The 20488-nt window shown below is 42.0% G+C and overlaps 1 protein-coding gene across 4 annotated transcripts; it reads left to right on the forward strand.

Annotated features, from left to right (window-relative positions):
• Window positions 1-515: 515 nt before the first annotated feature.
• On the forward strand, window positions 516-12578 carry tox4b (TOX high mobility group box family member 4 b). Of its 4 annotated transcripts, none has more exons than XM_076288747.1 (9): window positions 516-598; window positions 3000-3071; window positions 3636-3929; window positions 7839-8096; window positions 8362-8697; window positions 9017-9097; window positions 9523-10209; window positions 10826-10980; window positions 11321-12578. In XM_076288747.1, exons 1-9 carry the CDS (start codon window positions 593-595, stop codon window positions 11376-11378), a joined length of 1947 nt encoding a protein of 648 aa, XP_076144862.1. In that variant the 5' UTR covers window positions 516-592; the 3' UTR covers window positions 11379-12578. The 4 variants fall into 4 exon arrangements, with proteins under 4 accessions (XP_076144862.1, XP_076144863.1, XP_076144861.1 ...); XM_076288748.1 differs by having other exon boundaries at window positions 3660-3929; XM_076288746.1 differs by having other exon boundaries at window positions 523-2684; window positions 3660-3929.
• Window positions 12579-20488: the final 7910 nt, after the last annotated feature.

Consider the following 20488-nt stretch of genomic DNA (forward strand, 5'->3'; position numbering starts at 1 on the left):
CAAGGTGACACCTGTGTGTTTTAATCCTCTTTGATATAAGGCCTAATCTCAGGGGACTACCAGGGGGATTTTTTGGACAACAGTGTCCTGAGATTAAGCTCTAAGAAAACAATCTGGCATCAAGGGACTGTTGATTAACAGAGTCTTTTAAATTTATTCCATTTTCAAGTTCCATATCTTGTCAGAGGTGAGAGTGGTAGAGGGTGTGTTGTTATATTAACACACATTAATTTTACTTCTTTATGCATTATAAGATGAACTTTTCACGAAAATGTAGAACCTTTGTTGGGTCTTGTCCCCTGCAAGATCCCCAATATAATTCCCCCTTGATATAATAATCTTTCTAAATTGAAAAATCTGGCGAATATATTTGTCACATTTTCTATCTACCACCATCCAGAAGAAGTTTATGTTGTATTACACTATCCATACCAAAAAAACATCTACTATGTGACGGCTGCATCGACATCAGGTTGTACGTCACTTCCGTTAGAAAACACAACCCGGAAACTCCTGCCATATTGTGATTTTTTACGAGAACCGCTTTGGTCGGAGAAGTGGTGAGACAGAACTCAAATCAATCAGGGCGAGTATGGAGGTAAGAAGAAAAGCGTGGGAAGTTATTAAATAGAGGTCTTTCATCTGTGGTTTATTCAAAAAACCAAACGTTTTGGTCCGTACCGTACCATTCAGATGTGTACTCGCTGTGAAGTTTAACACTCAAACAATCCTGACCACACTGAAAGCTAGCTAGCCAGCCTGGTTAGCTGCCCTAATACCCCAACTTCCTTATTATTGCAGCTAGTTAGCTTGCGAATTTTCCATATCCATACTGTTCATATTGCTATATTATAAACACATTCCACATTCAACTTAATTTTTTTAGATATATACTGGTAGTTGCCAGAATTGTTGGCTGGACCTTGCGTTAAATTGCTAGCTGCTTATGTAGCTAGCATGGGAGCAGTGCATAGTGAAACTACTGTAACGTTAAGTTAGTCAGGATGGCTCGGTAATGGAAAGCACAGCTGACTCTTTAGCTAACCATCTCATTGTCCCTTTAGCTTCTAATCACATGTCACCCCTGCAGAAACCTTATCTCCTGTCCTTTCTCCCTATTAACGTGACTGTTTTCGATTATCAGGCCAGTGAAATTATCAGCTTACCTCTGACTATAATTGGTTTCACATTAGCTGTTTGGCCATTTGATTGGGGTCGATCAACAGCTGACAGTCACATTAACGTTACTGACACTCGCATTGATGTGAGCGAGAGTAGCCTACTATTGTTGTCTCTGTCAAGTAGGCTAACGTGTTCTGTAGCACATTTTAAATAGGGTCTGCCGTAACGCCATCGAGGCCTGCGTTCGTTTTCAGAAACAGTATTCTGAAAGCTGATTGGGGATACATGGGTAGGTAATGTTACTTTTAGCGTGTTTCCTACTCCTTTGCATGTTCCCTCTAATCAACCAAACACACGCGTTTCGTATTTCAGGGGGCGGTTTGTGCACCTTGCCAGGCCTTGAATGGACTGAACCACAACACTGAAATGACAGGGGGGAACGGAAAGTCGATGATCAAGTGTGTTTTTCGAGCGTCAAACACTCTTGTGTGATTTACATTGATGTATTGTTTTGTATCCACTGCTAATATACTAGGTACTTTACAACCGCGTTGTGGGGTCAACATAATTGGCAAGTGTGCCCCTTGAGGACGTTCCCAAGCCCACATCCATAGCACGGACTCGATTGAGGCGCCTCGGGCATTTTCTACTACGGCTGGGAAACCTTTGGGATTCGACTGGACCGATAACCCATGGTTTTTTTCCCATTCTGCATGCCAGGGAAGTTGGGGAATAGTTTCGCAATTTTGTACACCGGCAGATACTTCAATGCAAGCACTTCATTTTTCGTCTAGTATACACGCCAGTTTATGCACGATGGTTTTGCTGTAGACCTATTTTCCATGTGGATGTCATTCAAATTGACTAGGCTGCAGTGGTAACGTTAGTCGCTTCAGCTTTACCGATACTCCGTTGACATGTCTTTAATGTTGTAATATTAGTGTTTGATACGGCATTTCCATACATGTCTAATGGGTTTCGGGGTGGTGCGATAGTGAGCAAGGACCTCGACCTCGAGACCCTATAACGGGATTCGATCAAGGCAGCTAGCAGGCTAGGCAAATCGAGCTAACCTTACTGCAGTGTGCGTCAGGCATGGTTATGAGGGATAACTTAACGGGTAGGACAGGTTATTTTTGGTGCAACTGAGGCCATGGTCATGCGTGATGCTAAGCAAAACCATGTGTGTCATTTGATAATGTCCCGTCACAAAGTGTACAGCCAAGTCGACCACCACTGTCGATAAAAAAAAAATCTGTCAACGTTGCACCGTGACCCACTCTGGACAATGTTAGTCACCTCCTGGGTGCACTAATGACTGGATCGTTGATTCAAGTGCGAGCTGTAATGGACAGATACACTTTCTTTTTACACATGTAACGTTATCATCACAACGGTTATCAAAATCGCTCTCAGGTCCACGCAAGTCCTTTTTTTCAGTAAGCGCCTGTAACGACATGGACCTGAATTTTTACGCGGACCTTTCGGAGGACACCGGACAACCCGGCGACCCCGAGTTCCTTGACTCGCAGCCTTTTAACGGATTTGACGTCGGCAGTAAGGTGACGCCACGGAACCTCCGTGCAAGGGCATGCCACTGCTTTTGAGTGTCACTCAGTATTTTGCATTCGTGCTGTTCCACGTAGAATGATTTTTAACCATGTCTTTATCTAAAAGTTGGGAGACACTTGACTAAAGACTGTTTAAACGATTCAGCAGCTTGTTGTCTTGGCCTCTCCTTAGCCTATTGTGCATGTCAGCAACAACAACAACAACAAACCTTTCTAACCCCTTAAGTGGTTGCCCTAATTACACTCTAACTTGATGATGAAACTTTCCATTGTCACAGCTGACATTTGTTTTTGTTGCATTTGCAGTTTCCAGGAGGGGGTGACAACTACCTGGCCATCACCGGAGAGGGCCATCATCCCTTCCTCTCCTCCTCTGAGGTAAGGCCATGGTCTGGTCAGTGTTGTTTGCTGTCTCTGCTACAGGGTTATATCTGCAATAAGTTAATAAAGTCGCACAAAGTATGTAGAATGAGATGCACACAGAGATTTTATTGCTGAAATAATCAGATTCATGATGGTTTGTCATATGAGTAGACATGACATTTTACAGCCATACTTGAAGTGAAATTGTACACTGGTGACATAAAGATGATTCATTTGTATCACTCCATGTCTATTACAATTATGTTGTTGCCAAGCTGTCATGTTGCCAGTTTGTAGTTTTGTGTATATTAAAACGAATAATGTGGATGTAGATCATTAATATCTAAACCTGTCTGACTTCAAAACTGCATTGTGTGGCCACATAATATGCTTGTAAGTGTGATAATATCATGTGCAAAAAAATATCTAATGGCATCTAATAACATCCATTTCCTCTCTTCTCTCCTTCCCTTCCCCTCCCTCTCCCCATTCCATTTTCTCTTTTCTTCTATTTCTCTCTTTCTCTCCTTTCTCCCTTTGTCTCCTCTCCTCTTACTCTTCCTCTGTCGCTAAAAACAGTCCCTCTCTCTCTCTCACCTGCAGACATTCCACACTCCCAGCCTGGGAGATGAGGAGTTTGAAATCCCGCCCATCTCGCTCGATCCGGACACGGCGCTGGGCGTGTCCGACTTTGGCGAGCTGTCTGACGGCGGCCCCGCCGGGGGCGTCCACGGCAACGCGGTGGTTGGGGGCGACGACCCCTCGTTCGCCTCCACCTTCGTCAACAACCCTTCGCAGGGCCTGGAGCACCTTAGCCTCGGGGTGATGGGGCAGCAGAGTGGTGGCACACTGCTGGGGTCTACCCTGGGCATGGTGAGCTGTGGGGTGGCATCTGTAGGGGGCCGGGGTAGGGTAGAGGGTTGAGGGGGCTGGTTAAAGTTCAAGTTGACTGGTATTTAGCAGATTCTTTTATCCAAAGCGACAGAGACTCAAAACGGTGGGTTTGGGAACCAAGCCAAGGTTAACCGTTTGTAAGGCGGTGACGTTACCGTTTTAAGGGCAGTGATCCCAGCATCTGTGGATTTGATGGAGAAACGTGTCCATGCAAAGATCTTACACAGATTAATTCAGGTGCGGAGAAGAATAATATACATTTGAAAAGCTCTCCATTCTGACCTGGGGAATCTAGACCATCAGTTTTGTTTTGGTTGACTTATTGACACAAGAAACTTGCGTCAGTACCAGACCCAACCTAGTCAGGGGGGGATTGAAATTTGAAGAGGGGGAGTTGCCAAAAACCCAATACATTAGACATGCAGCGTATATTTGTACTGTAGCCTACAAACAATTACCTGATGTAGTATTATCAAACACACACACACACAGATCGCCGCCAGTACACACAGGAACCGACAAAACCCAACGGTATTTGAACCTCTATGATAATGACTTTATCATAGTTCCAATACAATGGCACAAAAGTAAAGGTCAATTTGCCGGCAATGGAAAGTTATATAGCTTAAATAACCAATATTGCTTGCTTGCAGGGCTAAAGTTGCTGCCCCTTACCAATATATGTATATAATTACAAGGATACAAGGAAGTTTATTGTCACATGCATATAGTTATGTTCATATAATTAGAATATCATGTAAAAGTTGATTTATTTCAGTAATTCCATTCAAAAAGTGAAACTTGTATAATGTATACATTTATTTCACACAGACTTGATATATTTCAAGTGTTTATTTCTTTTAATTTTGATGATTATAACTGACAACTAATGAAAACCCAAAATTCAGTATCTCAGAAAATTAGAATATTGTGAAAGGTTCAATATTGAAGACACCTGGTACCACACTCTAATCAGCTAATTAACTCAAAACACCTGCAAAGGCCTTTAAATGGTCTCTTAGTCTAGTTCTGTAGGCTACACAATCATGGGAAAGACTGCTGACTTGTCAGTTGTCCAAAAGTTGACACCTTGCACAAGGAGGGCAAGACACAAAAGGTCATTGCTAAAGAGGCTGTTCACCGAGCTCTGTGTCCAAGCACATTAATAGAGAGGCGAAGGGAAGGAAAAGATGTGGTAGAAAAAAGTGTACAAGCGATAGGGATAACCTCACCCTGTAAAGGATTGTGAAACAAAACCCATTCAAAAATGTGGGGGAGATTCACAAAGAGCTGGAGTCAGTGCTTCAAGAACCACCACGCACAGGCGTATGCAAGACATGGGTTTCAGCTGTCGCATTCCTTGTGTCAAGCCACTCTTGAACAAGATATAGCGTCAGAAGCGCCTCGCCTGGGCTAAAGAGAAAAAGGACTGGACTGCTGCTGAGTGGTCCAAAGTTCTCTGATGAAAGTAAATTTTGCATTTCCTTTGGAAATCAAGGTCCCAGAGTCTGGAGGAAGAGAGGAGAGGCACAGAATCCACGTTGCTTGGAGTCCATTGTAAAGTTTCCACAGTCAGTGATGGTTTGGGGTGCCATGTCATCTGCTGGTGTTGGTCCACTGTGTTTTCTGAGGTCCAGGGTCAACGCAGCCGTCTACCAGGAAGATTTAGAGCACTTCATACTTCCTGCTGCTGGATGGAGATGCCGATTTCATTTTCAGGACTTGGCACCTGCACACAGTGCCAAAGCTACCAGTACCTGGTTTAAGGACCATGGTATCCCTGTTCTTAATTGGCCAGCAAACTCGCCTGACCTTAACCCCATAGAAATTCTATAGGGTATTGTGAATAGGAAGATGCGATACGCCAGACCCAACAATGCAGAAGAGCTGAAGGCCTCTATCAGAGCAACCTGGGCTCTCATAACACCTGAGCAGTGCCACAGACTCATCGACTTCATGCCACGCCGCGTTGCTGCAGTAATTCAGGCAAAAGGAGCCCCAACTAAGTATTGAGTGCTGTACATGCGCATACTTTTCATGTTCATACTTTTCAGTTGGCCAGCATTTCTTAAAAAAATAATTTTTTGTATTGGTCTTAAGTGATATTCTAATTTTCTGAGATACTGAATTTGGGATTTTTATTAGTTGTCAGTTATAATCATCAAAATTAAAAGAAATAAACATTTGAAATACATCAGTCTGTGTGTAATGAATGAATATAATATACAAGTTTCACTTTTTGAATGGAATTACTGACATAAATCAACTTTTTGATGATATTCTAATTATATGACCAGCACCTGTGTGTGTGTGTGTATATATATATATATATATATATATATATATATATAACATTTTCAGGGATTAAAGTTATCAGTCGCTTTGACAGATATCCATCAATTTATATCCGTAGAGGCCCTGATGACGTGAATGTCATAACATAAGAGACAAAATAAGAGACAGTGTTTTTCTACAACATGCGCCTAAGGAGACGCATTTCCCCTTAGAGATCTCGATTGTAGATTTTATTTGTAGCTATGTTATTATGACATTCACATAATTCTCTGAGCGCAGATAGGTGAGTCCGAAATGTCAGCTGGAATAGTGATGCGAGTCGGCGAGCAGAAATGTCTTTGGATGTCACAGGTGGGCTACGTGAAACTTTGAATATATAAATTCTGTTAGAAAAAAACATTGAGTAGCCTAGCCTACATTAGTGCAGCTAGAAGCATATTTTTTTTCCAATCTCATTAATGTGAACAATATTAGACAGCTAAACTTATGTTGCATTTTGCATGTGAAAACATGATTTAAATCCTTTTGAAATCTCTTTTGTAATCCATTTTCGGATATCCATTTTAAAACCAGACAGCTAGTGCTACCTCGCTATAACCAGAGAATGTCTAATAATGGGCTCTGCTATAACAGTAACTGCGAATGTGTACTGTAATCCACACATTTTTGGAACTGCTAGCTCCCCTGCATCTTAAATCAAATGGATTTGACTCACGTTGGATCTAAGAGTTCTGTTAAATTGAGTAGGGCCATTAATGTCTTGAAATAAGAAGAATTATTATTTTGTACATAAAATAACGAGGGGGGCGGTGTTGTTTTTTAAGGGGGCGACACCCCCTCGTGACACTGGGCCTGGTCAGTGCAACTTGTCTGGAAATATTCTGTTGAGGAGTACTCTTCCATACCACTCACCATTTGCCATTTATTCTTATTTGCCTCATTGGCTAAGGATGCTGTTAAAGTTGAAATTGTTTTTGGAAAGACACTGACTGACTTATGTGTAAGATCAAGAAAACTACACCAAACCCTATTGTGTTGCATAATACAGATGAAATCAGACACCCCTTAGGTCATGAGCCTTTTGGGGCAGTCGACCATCTTTTGATGAAATGTTTTGTTTTTCCCCTGAGAAATAGGCAGAGGCAAAGTTATGGGGGTGTGAACTTCATGCTTTTATTCCCCAAACAAACTTTTACCTTTGTTTTCTTAAACGTTGTATCAGCGATTTCAGGCCCAAAAAAGACCCAAACATAAATGATCACATACATCTAATCTTTCCTAACGATCCGCTAGCTGTCTGCCCCATAAGCAGGCCGTCAAAAAAACACGTCTCTGTAGGCACCCTAGGCTCCGAGATCTGTACACAAAAACAATTGCTACCAACAAGGGTTGGCAACCCACTCAAAAGCTAAATAAAGTGTTTCAACCAATAACCGACGAGATGCGTGTTTAGGAGAGTTTTAATTGCACAGGAGGGAGGGGGAGGGAGTAGCTAACTAGCTCTCTGTTTTGTTTGAACATCAACAGAAGTGACGTAATCCCGCTATCGCTGATACAACCTTTAACATGATACTCTGTCCCCTCCCACTCCAGGACCTTGGCCACTCGATTGGCTCCCAGTTCAGTAGCTCCTCCCCCGTGACCATAGATGTCATGAGCGACATGAACCACGGGCTCCTTGGACACAACCAGCTGACCACAATAGACCAATCAGAGCTCAGTGCACAGCTGGGGCTCAGCCTTGGGGGAGGGACCATCCTGCCCCGCTCGCAGTCACCTGACCAGCCACTCTCAGCCAATGCCTCGCCAGCGGAGTCGCTCCAAGATGATGACATGGATGACTTCCGCCGGGTGAGTGTGTTTAGCTGTGTCTATAGACCTCTGAAGTTCGCCTGCAAGAAGGACCCAGAGTGACCATCTTTGTCCTTTTAAGGAGATCCGGGTACCATCTTTGCCCATATAAGGAGATCCGGGTACCATCTTTGCCCATATAAGGAGATCCGGGTACCATATTGAGATCCAGATCTCCTGCCATCTTTCTTTCACGACTGGGTTATCACTTTCTTTATTTATTCCTCAGTCTCATCTGACTCCTCCTCTTCCTCTCCTCCTGCAGAGCGTTTTGGTGGACTCTCCGGTGTCCCTCTCGGTCTCCCCGGCGGTCATCTCGCTAAGCCCCTCACTTTCGGACTCGCCCTCGGGCTCGACCGCCTCCAGCGGGCTCCCGACCCTGGCGCGTCGTGGAGGGACGGGCGCCGGGGCAGGAGCCGGGGGCAAGAAGGGCAAGAAGAAGAAGGACCCCAACGAGCCGGTGAAGCCTGTGTCGGCCTACGCGCTCTTCTTCCGGGACACGCAGGCGGCCATCAAGGGCCAGAACCCCAACGCGTCGTTCGGGGAGGTGTCCAAAATTGTGGCCTCCATGTGGGATAGTCTGGGAGAGGAACAGAAACAGGTTGGTGAACACACACACACTATGAGAGATATACCCATGCATACACACACAAACACACACACACACACATCCACAGACACTATGAGCGATATATCCATGCATTCACACACACACACACACACAGACACTATGAGAGTTTGAGATGAGACCCAACAGTAAATTAATTCAGTCTGCAGTTACTTTTGAATAATTCGTTTTTTTTTTGGTGGGGTTGTTGCTTTTTTGAGTTTTTAGCTAACCAAAAGGTTTATGCTGTGTGCTATCTTGTGAGCACCTGGTTTTTTGTTTGTTTTTGACCTGTTTTGTCTCCATTCTACAGGTTTACAAGAGGAAAACAGAAACTGCTAAAAAAGAGTACCTCAAAGCACTGGCAGCTTACCGAGCTAATCAAATGTCCCAAGTGAGTATTTGGCCAACCTATTAGTACCTCTGATGTGGTTGTCTGTGGGGTGTTGCTTTTGGCAAAGATTTGATATGCAGGAATTTTGACAGTTAAAATGTTCTACTAGTTTCGTGAGACACTGATTTTCAAACAAATGTTCATGCTTCACTTTCATAACCTTAAATCTCACGGATCTCACTACATCTCCTGGACCTTCATACTCAATAGCATAGTAGAATAACAAGCTCAAAGGCAAACTGCTGTGCTGTGCGAACGTGAGAGACTACCTTGTTCGCACTGTGCACCTGTGCACTGTGCACAGATCAATGAAGTCAACCATGTTTCATTTAGAATACACCTTCATCACCGAATGACTTTGTATGTGCTTGTTTTCACTTCATGTAACTCTTGACTGTGTTTCTTTGTGTCACTGTGACTCTCAGCCCGTCATCGAGGTGTTGGACAGCACGCCCTCTCCCCCTCCCGCGGCCCCGGAGCCCTCCCCTCCCTCGGCACCGACCCGCTCCGCCCGCATCCCTCACCACGCGCCTGACAACAACACCATCACCAACATCTGCACGTCCAACATCATCCTGGACCTACCGCAGGTCACGACCCGCTCACGCACAGGTGCCCACAAACCGACTCCCGCCCCGGCCACTAACGCCACCACCTCTCCTCCAGCCGTTACCAAGATCATCATCTCCAAGCAGGCGCTGGCGGCGGCCGGGTCGCCGGGAGCGACAGCGGGCGCCCGGCAACCACCTCCCCTCCAGCAGATGCAGCAGAAGCCCACGCCGCCGCCTCCGCGCCTACAGCAGGCTCCGCCCCCTCTGCAGGCCAAGCCTCGGGCCACGGCAGCGGGCACCTCCGCGTCCTCGCCGGCCTCCTCGATGGCTACGGCGCCCCCGCCGCCGCTCCAGATCAAGATCGTGCCGTCCTCGTTGCAGACGGACACGCCCATCATCGTGTCAGCGGGGGAGGACGCCGGCACGGCCTCGGTGTCCTCGCCGCCCCCGCGCTCAGGGTCGCCCACCCCCGCAATGGCAGTGGAGATGGCGCAGCCCGCCGCCATAGTGACCGCTTGCTCGCCCTCGGCGGCCGAAGAGGTTGGAGAGACAGAAGAAGCGGTGAGGAGCTTGAGGGGAAAGGGGGGAGTGTGGGGGGAGAATGAAGAGTGTGAATGAGGTGGAGTGTATATATGGGGTTTGCTATGTGAATTGAGAAGAGGACCAACAAATGATGTTAATGGGTAAAAATGGACCTAGAGCGTGTAACGTAATTTCCTGACCGAGGTTTCTACATTGACATTGCAAAACTACTTCAGCTATGAGGTTAATACACAGGGGCGAGCCATACTCATACATATTAGTTATCGATCTGATTTTGATTTATTATAAAGTATTGTTTCATAAACTGGTTAATACAGAGGTGCGGTTAATACAAGGGTGTCAATACACTGTTGTGTTTTTTTGTAATTTGTATAAACCACTGTCCTGTGGTTTATACACGATGCGGCTTATACACAGGAAATTACTGTAGGATAGTTGGATTTGACGAACCAAGAGAAGAAGGGTGAGGGGGGCGGGGAAATTTGTTTGAGTAGTTCTGTAACCTTACTCTTCTCCCTCAGAAAAGTATGTATGAATTGCACAAATCAAATTCAGTATATCATTTATCACATTCATTGTATGACTCAGATTGAATCCATGACTCCATATGTGCTATATGTAATATGTCCATCAGATGGAGGTTGAGTTGAATGTGTCCCCTGGTCCGGACACGCCAGCCCCAGGGACCCCCAGCGTCTGTGTGAGGGCGGGCTGTAACAACCCACCAGTGGAGAGCAAAGACTGGGACCGCGAGTATTGCAGCAACGAGTGTGTAGCCACTCACTGCAGGTGTGCATACAAACACACACACACACACACACACACACACACACTATCTACTGTAGTCCAACACACACATACATCATTATTTCTCAATCAAGTTCAGAAAGTAAACAAATTGAGAGTTTATCAGGTTGATCATCTGTCAAAGTCGGTCAGTATAAATCAGTTCTTCAATATCAACATGTAGGCATTTATTAATTCCTCTGTTCTAAACTACTAAAACAGTGTCATCTTCTGAAATCGCTTGCCTTCCATATGAACCAAAAGGGTGTTCCACATGTGAACAGCCTTCATTTCCCTCAGCTGGTTGGTGACTTGTGTTTTTGTTTCATTCTTTTCCCCTCAGGGATGTGTTCTTGGCCTGGTGTGCCATTCGTGGACAAAACTCCACCACTGTGACATAGGTACCTGCGGCAGGACTGTGTGTGTGTGTGTGTGTGTGTGTGTGTGTGTGTGTGTGTGTGTGTGTGTGTGTGTGTGTGTGTGTGTGTGTGTGTGTTTGGGTGGGTCCTAATGAATCAATGAATCATCACGTGATCCACACTGGTCCTCTGCAATCTGCATTTACCTGCATTTGGGAAGACACAGCGAGAATTTTGCCACGCTGTGGACGAAGGAGTGGTCAGGACAGATGTGAAAAGATAATCAATATTTTCTATTTTTTGAAATGTATGTTTTATTTTCTGGTGCTGTTGTCATCATGCGTTTTAACACACACACACACACACACACACACACACACACACTATTTCACCCTCACATGTACATCAATTTACAAACTTTTTTGTGTTACCTACCTGATCCATAACAAAGAATGGTCAATAGGAAGTGGGTGACTGTAGATTTTAGTATGTTAATGACTTATTTGCATGAAGGAGTAAGTGAGTGCATAAATGAATGAATGAGTGAGTGAGTGGATGGATGTATGGATAGATAGATTAGTGGATGGATGATGGATGTGTCGAGTAGACTGCCTGGAACTTTTTTGTCTTAGGGATGAGCACATTTTTTAACAACATATGAGAGAATGCATGTAACAACACATGTGAGAGAATGTCCTCAGTTACATCATTTTATTGAGCTGGATTTTAAGACGGATCATAATTTCAGGCTTTTTTTTTAATCCATTTTGTGGTGGATTTGACTGTTAGGAAAAAGAACACATTTTTAAATCAAACATATTTAAATGTCTACAATACATACAGTTACATCACGGCAGCATACCAGTGTGCTTGTGAATGCATCAGCATTTTTTTTAAAGGGAGGCATGGAAAATTAAGCTATTTTGTACCTTTTTGAAGTGGCATCCTTCACCACTGTACATGAACCAGGATACATGTATATTTTTAAACGAGAAAAAAAGAAACAAACACTCATAAATATTTTTAGCATTGTTGTAATGGATCCTGTTTGCCAGGAAAGAAATCATTTTCATTAACACTGTGTCCGTTGCCGTGGATTCAAGGGACCTGCAAGTGACACACTGAAATGCTCACAGAGCTAACTTTTCCTTACTCCTGACTTTTGAGTGGACTTAAGAGAAGAGCGGGAATTACATCTCAACACGTTTCCAAATTAATAAATTAAAAAGTCTATTAGCAAAATCTACTGTGTTGGTGTTTTTTTCTCAAATTGTATCTGTTTTAATTAGCCTTATCTCAAAATGATTGGACAAATGTATCCTGTGCATGGAATTCATTTATTTAGGTATTTTTGGGGGGTCCATGACAGAAACTACTTTATAGATCTACAGGTCAGTCAGCATGAAGGTCAAGGAAATGATTCTATTACCTGCATTAACTCTGGACTTAACAAAACACAGTGGACCAACACCAGCAAATAACATTGCACCCCTAATCATCACAGACTGTGGAAACATCAAATTGAACTTAAAGCAACTTGGATTCTGTGCCTCTCCCAATTTGCTAACTTTTTTTTGTGTTACCTGATCCATAACAAAGAATGGTCAATAGAAAGTGGGTGACTGTAGATTTTAGTATGTTAATGACTTATTTGCATGGACTATGCACTCTGTGAACACCATGCCACCTTATATGGCTTACCCTTCTTGTGGAAGGTGTCAAATGAGTGCCTTCTGGACAACTATCAAGTCAGCAGTCTTTCCCATGATTAGGGCCCGAGCACCGAAGGGCGCAAGGCCCTATTGTTTTTGTAAGGATTATTAGGGGTCCGAGCAGCGTAGCTGCAGGAACCCTATTGTTTCTGTACCGTTCATTTTTTGGCCAAAATTCTGTAAAAGTCATACTGCAGCCTAAACCCTAACTCCAAAACTCTTGAAATTTTCAGGTATGGTTACCAGTACCCCCCTCTACCCATAACCCAAAATTTGGGGTACTGCACCCAAAGGTGGCGCTATTGAAAAAAAAAGTTAATTATGCTTATTTCTCCTTACCAGATTCACCTAGACTCAAAATTCTTTCAGAATATTAATCTCTAAACTCAGATGCATCTTTTTGGCCCTGGTCTTATGGTCTACAAATGTTTACTTTTTCCACAATTTCATGGAAAAGCCAAACATTATAAAAAGTTTCACACTCTTCAAAAATAATCGAATCTTCACCAAAATTCTCACAGACAATGTTTAGACCAAGCCTCACAAAAGTTATCGCTCAGAATTTTGATATTTTGTTCCATTTCAGAGATATAGGCCAATAAAGTTAGACCACTTAGGCCTTTTTTCCTAGATCACCTATATTCCTATAAACCGTAAGTCCTAGAAACTTGACATTTTCAAGTATTGTTACCAGTACCCCCCACTACCCATAACCCAAATTTGGGGTACTGCACCCAAAGGTGGCGCTCTTGTCAAAAACGCTTATTTCTCCTTACCAGATTCACCTAGACTCAAAATTCTTTCATCATATTAATCTCTACATTCAGATGCATCTTTTTCACCCTGGTCTTATGCTCTAAAAATGTATACTTTTGCCACAATTTCAGAGAAAAGCCAAACATCATAAAAAGTTTCACAGGCTTCAAAAATTATCAAATCTTCACCAAAATTCTCACAGACAATGTTTAGACAAAGCCTCACAAAAGTTATCAAAAGAATTTGGATACGTTGTTCCATTTCAGAGATATAGGCCAATAAAGTTCGACCACTCAGCCCATTTCTCCTATATCACCTATATTCCTATATGAGTAATTTTTTTTTCTTGGATAACAACCATACAACCATCATTAGGTGGATACCATTAACAGTGCACATTTTCAGATATGTACTCTTTTTTATAAAGCCCTTAATTCTATTGTCAAATGTATGCTAGGAATTTTCTTGATGTTGTGTGTTTGCCAACACACATTTTCACCATTTGAATGTGACTGCTCAATGTGTATGATTGTCAGTGGCTGAGTGGGATAATGCCTACTGCTGGTGTTTGTTAGGTTGAGAGTTCGAATCCTGCTAGAGCTTTAGGCTCAAGATGCACATGCTATTGGTTATTGAAGATTGACACTATTGAACAGCACCTGAATGACATCAGACAATTAACATTCACACTCATTAGTTGCCAAGAATCAGAATGCCGACACACTCTATGACATATAGGGGAACTTCTTTGTTTACTATTTTTCCTTCATCATTAAGTCTATCATATTTATATTTCATCCATTACTGTTCTTCTCTATAAATGTCTAATTGCCCCAGAATATCCAAAAGTTTTCAGGTGTATTTTTTCAGGAAAGCCCTTCATTTTATTGTCAAATATATACTTGGAGTTTTTCTTGTGTGTTTACCAACACACATTTTCACCATGTGAATGTGACTACCCAATATGTAGGATTGTCAGTGGCTCAGTGGGATAATGCCTAGTGCTGGTGTTTGTTAGGTTGAGGGTTCGAATCCTCGGTAGTGCTTTAGGCTCTAGCTCGAATACTATTGGTTATTGAAGATTCACACCATTGAACAGCACCTGAATGACATCAGGCAATCAACATTCACACTCATCAGTTGCCAAGAATCAGAATGCCGAGACACTCTATGACATTCAGGGGAACTTCTTTGTTTACTATTTTTCCTTCATCATTAAGTCTATCATATTTATATTTAATCTATTAGTGTTCATCTCTACAAATGTCTAATCGCCCCTCCATGCTTGGAGTTTTTCTTGTGTGTTTACCAATACACATTTTCACCATGTGAATGTGACTGGCCAACATGTAGGATTGACAGTGGCTCAGTGGGATAATGCCTTGTACTGGTGATCCTTAGGTTGAGAGTTCAAATCCCACTTGAAGCATTAGTGAGTTGTGGATGTTAGCATACTACAATAGAATGCTGTTGGGTTGTGGAGGATAACACACTATAACATTACAGCTACTTGTCAATATGGACTTGTAGTGCAAGGCAAGTATTACTGTATAATTATAAGCTGTAGCCTATAATTATTTGTTATTCTTATAATATTTGTCATTTCTTATACATATTTAGTCGGCTCTTCCACTTGACAGAACAACTCTATATCGGCTAAGGATGTCTCGCATGAAACAATGCTGCAGAAACATGAAAATACGACTTTGAGTTTAGTAGGCTATAATTTTCAGTTCCTGTTTATCTATTGCACAATGGGTAATAATTTAAAGGAATCATGTTGCAGTCTTGTAAATAGTGACCCTGCAAGATCCCTAGTCATTGCAAAATCATAGTCTGTGACTTAAAACTCTACTACTTGTCTTTAGATGTGAGAGGGTCTGAGACTGTAGTCTTTCAAAAATCTTTTCCAAATCTTTGCAAATCTTTCCAAAGTTTACCCGCTGGGAAACCCTGTAGCTCCGGAGCAGGGGCTCAGACCAGGATAAATTGTTTGCTCGCCCTCAGTTCGCTCTTTTGTTCATCTCAACCCAGCACTCCAGTGTGTCCTGCTCTGTGTGCGTCTTTGAGTTAACGTAAGTCATCACTTTAATCACCCTCACTATGACTTTTGTGATGTTTATCAGTTTGTAGAGTAGCTCTGCAATCATGTGTAAAGTTAAGGTCTTTGTTTGTTGGTTTGGTGTGTTGGAGTCCCATGTGAGAGATGATTAGGTGATGTTGGTTGACTTGGGATGTCAAGTATTGTTTAGTTGTACCTTATATAGCCATATGATTTCAGTTTATTGTTCAAATGTCAATTGGTTTGTTTGTGAGTTGGGATCTGTACTGATTTACCCCATTTCACTGATTACTCCATTTTCTGTTTGTTTCCTCTTTGATGCAGCACACATACAAGTAAAGAACAAAAGAACAGATGAATTGAAACTCAAATAAAGTTAACTTGTGTTGCACCGAAACCTGCCATCTCTGTGTCATCACTCCATACCATTGAGCCTTCTGACCGAGGCTCTGCCTGCTCGCCACACACTCACTCTACCTCGACCCACATCGCCCCCTACAGTTCCTTCAGTTGGGTTGTGGAGGTTAGCATACTAGAATAGAATACTGTTAAGAATACTGTTGGGTTGTGGAGGTTGGCACACTATAACGTTACAGCTGCTAGTCAGGACTTGTCGTGCAAGGCAAGTATAACTGTATAATTAAGTGTGCTTGCAAGCACACTTATTGTTCTTAAGTTTTATTAGGGGTCCGAGCAGCGTAGCTCAGAATTTTGATATTTTGTTCCATTTCAGAGATGTAGGCCAATAAAGTTAGACCACTTAGGCCTTTTTTTCTAGATCACCTATATTCCAATATGAGTATTTTTTTTCTTGAATAACAACCATACAACCATCATTAGGTGGATACCATTAACAATGCACATTTTCAGATCTGTACTCTTTTTTTTTATAAAGCCCTTAATTCTACTGTCAAATGTATGCTAGGAATTTTCTTGATGTTGTGTGTTTGCCAACACACATTTTCACCATGTGAATGTGACTGCCTAATATGTAGGATTGTCAGTGGCTCAGTGGGATAATGCCTAGTGCTGGTGTTTGTTAGGTTGAGAGTTCGCATCCTGCTAGAGCTTTAGGCTCAAGATGCACATGCTATTGGTTATTGAAGATTCACACCATTGAACAGCACCTGAATGACATCAGGCAATTAACATTCACACTCATTAGTTGCCAAGAATCAGAATGCTGACACACTCTATGGCATATAGGGGAACTTCTTTGTTTACTATTTTTCCTTCATCATTAAGTCTATCGTATTTATATTTCATCCATTACTGTTCTTCTCTACAAATGTCTAATTGCCCCAGAATATCCAAAAGTTTTCAGGTGTACTCTTTCAGGAAAGCCCTTCATTTTATTGTCAAATGTATACTTGGAGTTTTTCTTGTGTGTACCAACACACATTTTCACCATTTGAATGTGACTGCTCAATGTGTATGATTGTCAGTGGCTGAGTGGGATAATGCCTAGTGCTGGTGTTTGTTAGGTTGAGAGTTCGAATCCTGCTAGAGCTTGAGGCTCAAGATGCACATGCTATTGGTTATTGAAGATTGACACCATTGAACAGCACCTGAATGACATCAGGCAATTAACATTCACACTCATTAGTTGCCAAGAATCAGAATGCTGACACACTCTGACATATAGGGGAACTTCTTTGTTTACTATTTTTCCTTCATCATTAAGTCTATCATATTTATATTTCATCCATTACTGTTCTTCTCTATAAATGTCTAATTGCCCCAGAATATTCAAAAGTTTTCAGGTGTACTCTTTCAGGAAAGCCCTTCATTTTATTGTCAAATGTATACTTGGAGTTTTTCTTGTGTGTTTACCAATACACATTTTCACCATGTGAATGTGACTGGCAAAGATGTAGGATGTAGGATTGACAGTGGCTTAGTGGGATAATGCCTTGTACTGGTCATCCTTAGGTTGAGAGTTCAAATCCCACCTGAAGCATTAGTGTTCAAATACTGTTGGGTTGTGGAGGTTAGCATACTAGAATAGATTGTTGTGGAGGTTAGCACACTATAACATTACAGCATTACAGCTACTTGTCAATATGGACTTGTAGTGCAAGGCAAGTATAACTGTATAATTATAGGCTATTTATCTTATTGACTCCAACACAGAACCCACCACCACAAATGCAATTCAATTCTGTGGGAAACACTGCCTTCCATTATCAAACCCTTCATCTTATCCACAACAAATAAATAGTCCTGTAGAATCAAGTATTGTTAGAATACTCTTGGGTTGTGGAGGTTAGCACGCTATAACGTTACAGCACAGGGTAATCCTAATTTTATGGATCAAATTTATTCCAATCTAACTCAAAAGTTTTGAACAACACAAAGGTTTTATCCAGATCAAAACCAAGAATAGATTATGTGATCTAATCCAATTTCAGGATCCTTGTTTCCTTTTGAACAACCCATTTTCAAGATTTGATCCAATCCGATAGCCGAAATCCGGTAACTGAAATCCGATCACCGAAATCCGATCACATTTCTTTTGAACAATTGTGCCCAAACAATCAAAGCATATGTAAAACTAAAAAGCTATGCTACCTCATGTTTGTTTTGCTCGGACCCCGTAAATCACCGCTTGCGGTTATATTTATTATTATTATTATTTTTCACTATTATTATTGTTATTCCACTTTTTTGCTTTCCTGTTTTTGAGGTGGTTAACATGGTCGAAAACTCTTGAAATTTGGCACACACGTCAGGTGTCACGCATCGCAATTAGGTACAAGAGCTTGACCCCGGGCGTGGCCCAGGGACTCGCTAGCGCCCCCTTAGGTGACTGATCCCGTGGTTGACATATATTTTGAGGTGGTTAACATGGTTGAAAAGTCTTGAAATTTGACACACACGTCAGGTGTCACACAAAGCAGCTAGGTAAAAAAGCTTGGCCCCGGGTATGGCCCAGAGACTCGCTAGCGCCCCCTTATGTCACAGTGACTTGTGGGTTGGCATATAGTTTTAGATACACATACCAAATTTGGGGGGTGTATGTAACTCCCAAAAACAAACAACTTTTGTATTAACATGCCATTAGCCACGCCCACAGGAAGTGAGGTAATTGAGAATTTGTGCGTTGTGGACATGATCAATTTTAACGTACTCCTCCTAGACGGTTGATCCGATTCATGTCAAAGTTGGTATACATGACGCCGAGATGTTCCTGATTCTAAATTGTGAAGCCTTTTTTTGATATGTTGTAATTTGACAAAATGGCGAAATTGTTAATTTTAATACCGTTCCACACAAACAGTAAATGTGTCATAATTCACCATGCATGGCTTGAAATGTTTTAAATTTCACAGGTCATTAAAGACCATGTTATTGATAATATTCACATGCCCATAATGCATGTTTGGCATAGCGCCACCAACTGGCAACAGAAAGAATGGCAATTATGCTGATTTCACATGATCAATTTGAACATACTCCTCCTAGACGGTTTGTCAGATTCATTTGAAATTTGGCAAACATTATGCCAAGATGTCGCTGATGTTAAATTGTGAATGGATTTTTGAATGTTGTAATATATTTGATATGATTTTAATATCTCACCACATAAACAGGAAATGTGTCATAAATCACAGTGCATTGAATGAATGGTCTGCAACTTCTCAGGTTAATAGATATCATGATTATGATGATATCCAGACACCCAATGGGCCTGCCTGGCATAGCGCCACCACCTGGCCAAGCAGGAAATGTGCCAGAAATGGACAATGCCTTAAGTGATTGATCTGAAACTTTATAAAATATTGGATATCATTATTGTGATGATATTCACATGCGTAATTCACAGGCCTAGCATAGCGCCACCTTCTGGCCAAGCAGGAAATGTGCCAGAAATGCTCTATGTTTTGAATAAATGGTCTGAAACTTCTCAGGTTAATAGATATTATGATTATGATGATATCCAGACACCCAATGGGCCTGCCTGGCATAGCGCCACCACCTGGTCAAGCAGGAAATGTGCCAGAAATGGACAATGCCTTAAGTGATTGATCTGAAAGTTTACAAACATTTTGGATATCATTATTGTGATGATATTCACATGTGTAATTTTCATGCCTAACATAGCGCCACCATCTGGCCAACCAAAAAGTGTATCAGAAATGTTCTTTGCTTAAAATGAATGGTCTGAAATTTCTCAGGTTAATATATATTATGATTATGATGACACCCAATGGGCCTGCCTTGCATTACGCCCCCACCTGGCCAAGCGAGTAAATGTTGCAGAAAATAAAATACAAAAACAAATAGCACCCGCATCAAATATGTACATTTCACAAACGCACCACGTCGGTGCTTTGTTGGATTCCGACATGTCACGGGTTGCGGCCCGCAGGTGCTCGGGCCCGCCATTGCCGCTTGCGGCTATATTTGTAGTTGTGTTTACTGAACCATACTAAGAGTTTAAAGGCTCAGGAAACCGACATTTCTGTTTTATAACCTCCTTATTCTAATATTTTGATATACTCATTTTTGGTGTCCATGACCGGTAAGCCGTAATTATCAAGATTACAACAAACAATGGCTTGAAATATTTCACTTTATATCTAATGAATCTAGAATGTTATGAAAGATCCACTTTTGGA

The sequence above is a fragment of the Alosa pseudoharengus genome, unplaced genomic scaffold, assembly GCF_046254945.1.
Source record: "Alosa pseudoharengus isolate Yale_2024_CS ecotype anadromous, Long Island Sound unplaced genomic scaffold, YU_APseudo_1.1 YU_APseudo_1.1_scf_17, whole genome shotgun sequence".
Lineage (NCBI taxonomy): Eukaryota > Metazoa > Chordata > Actinopteri > Clupeiformes > Clupeidae > Alosa > Alosa pseudoharengus.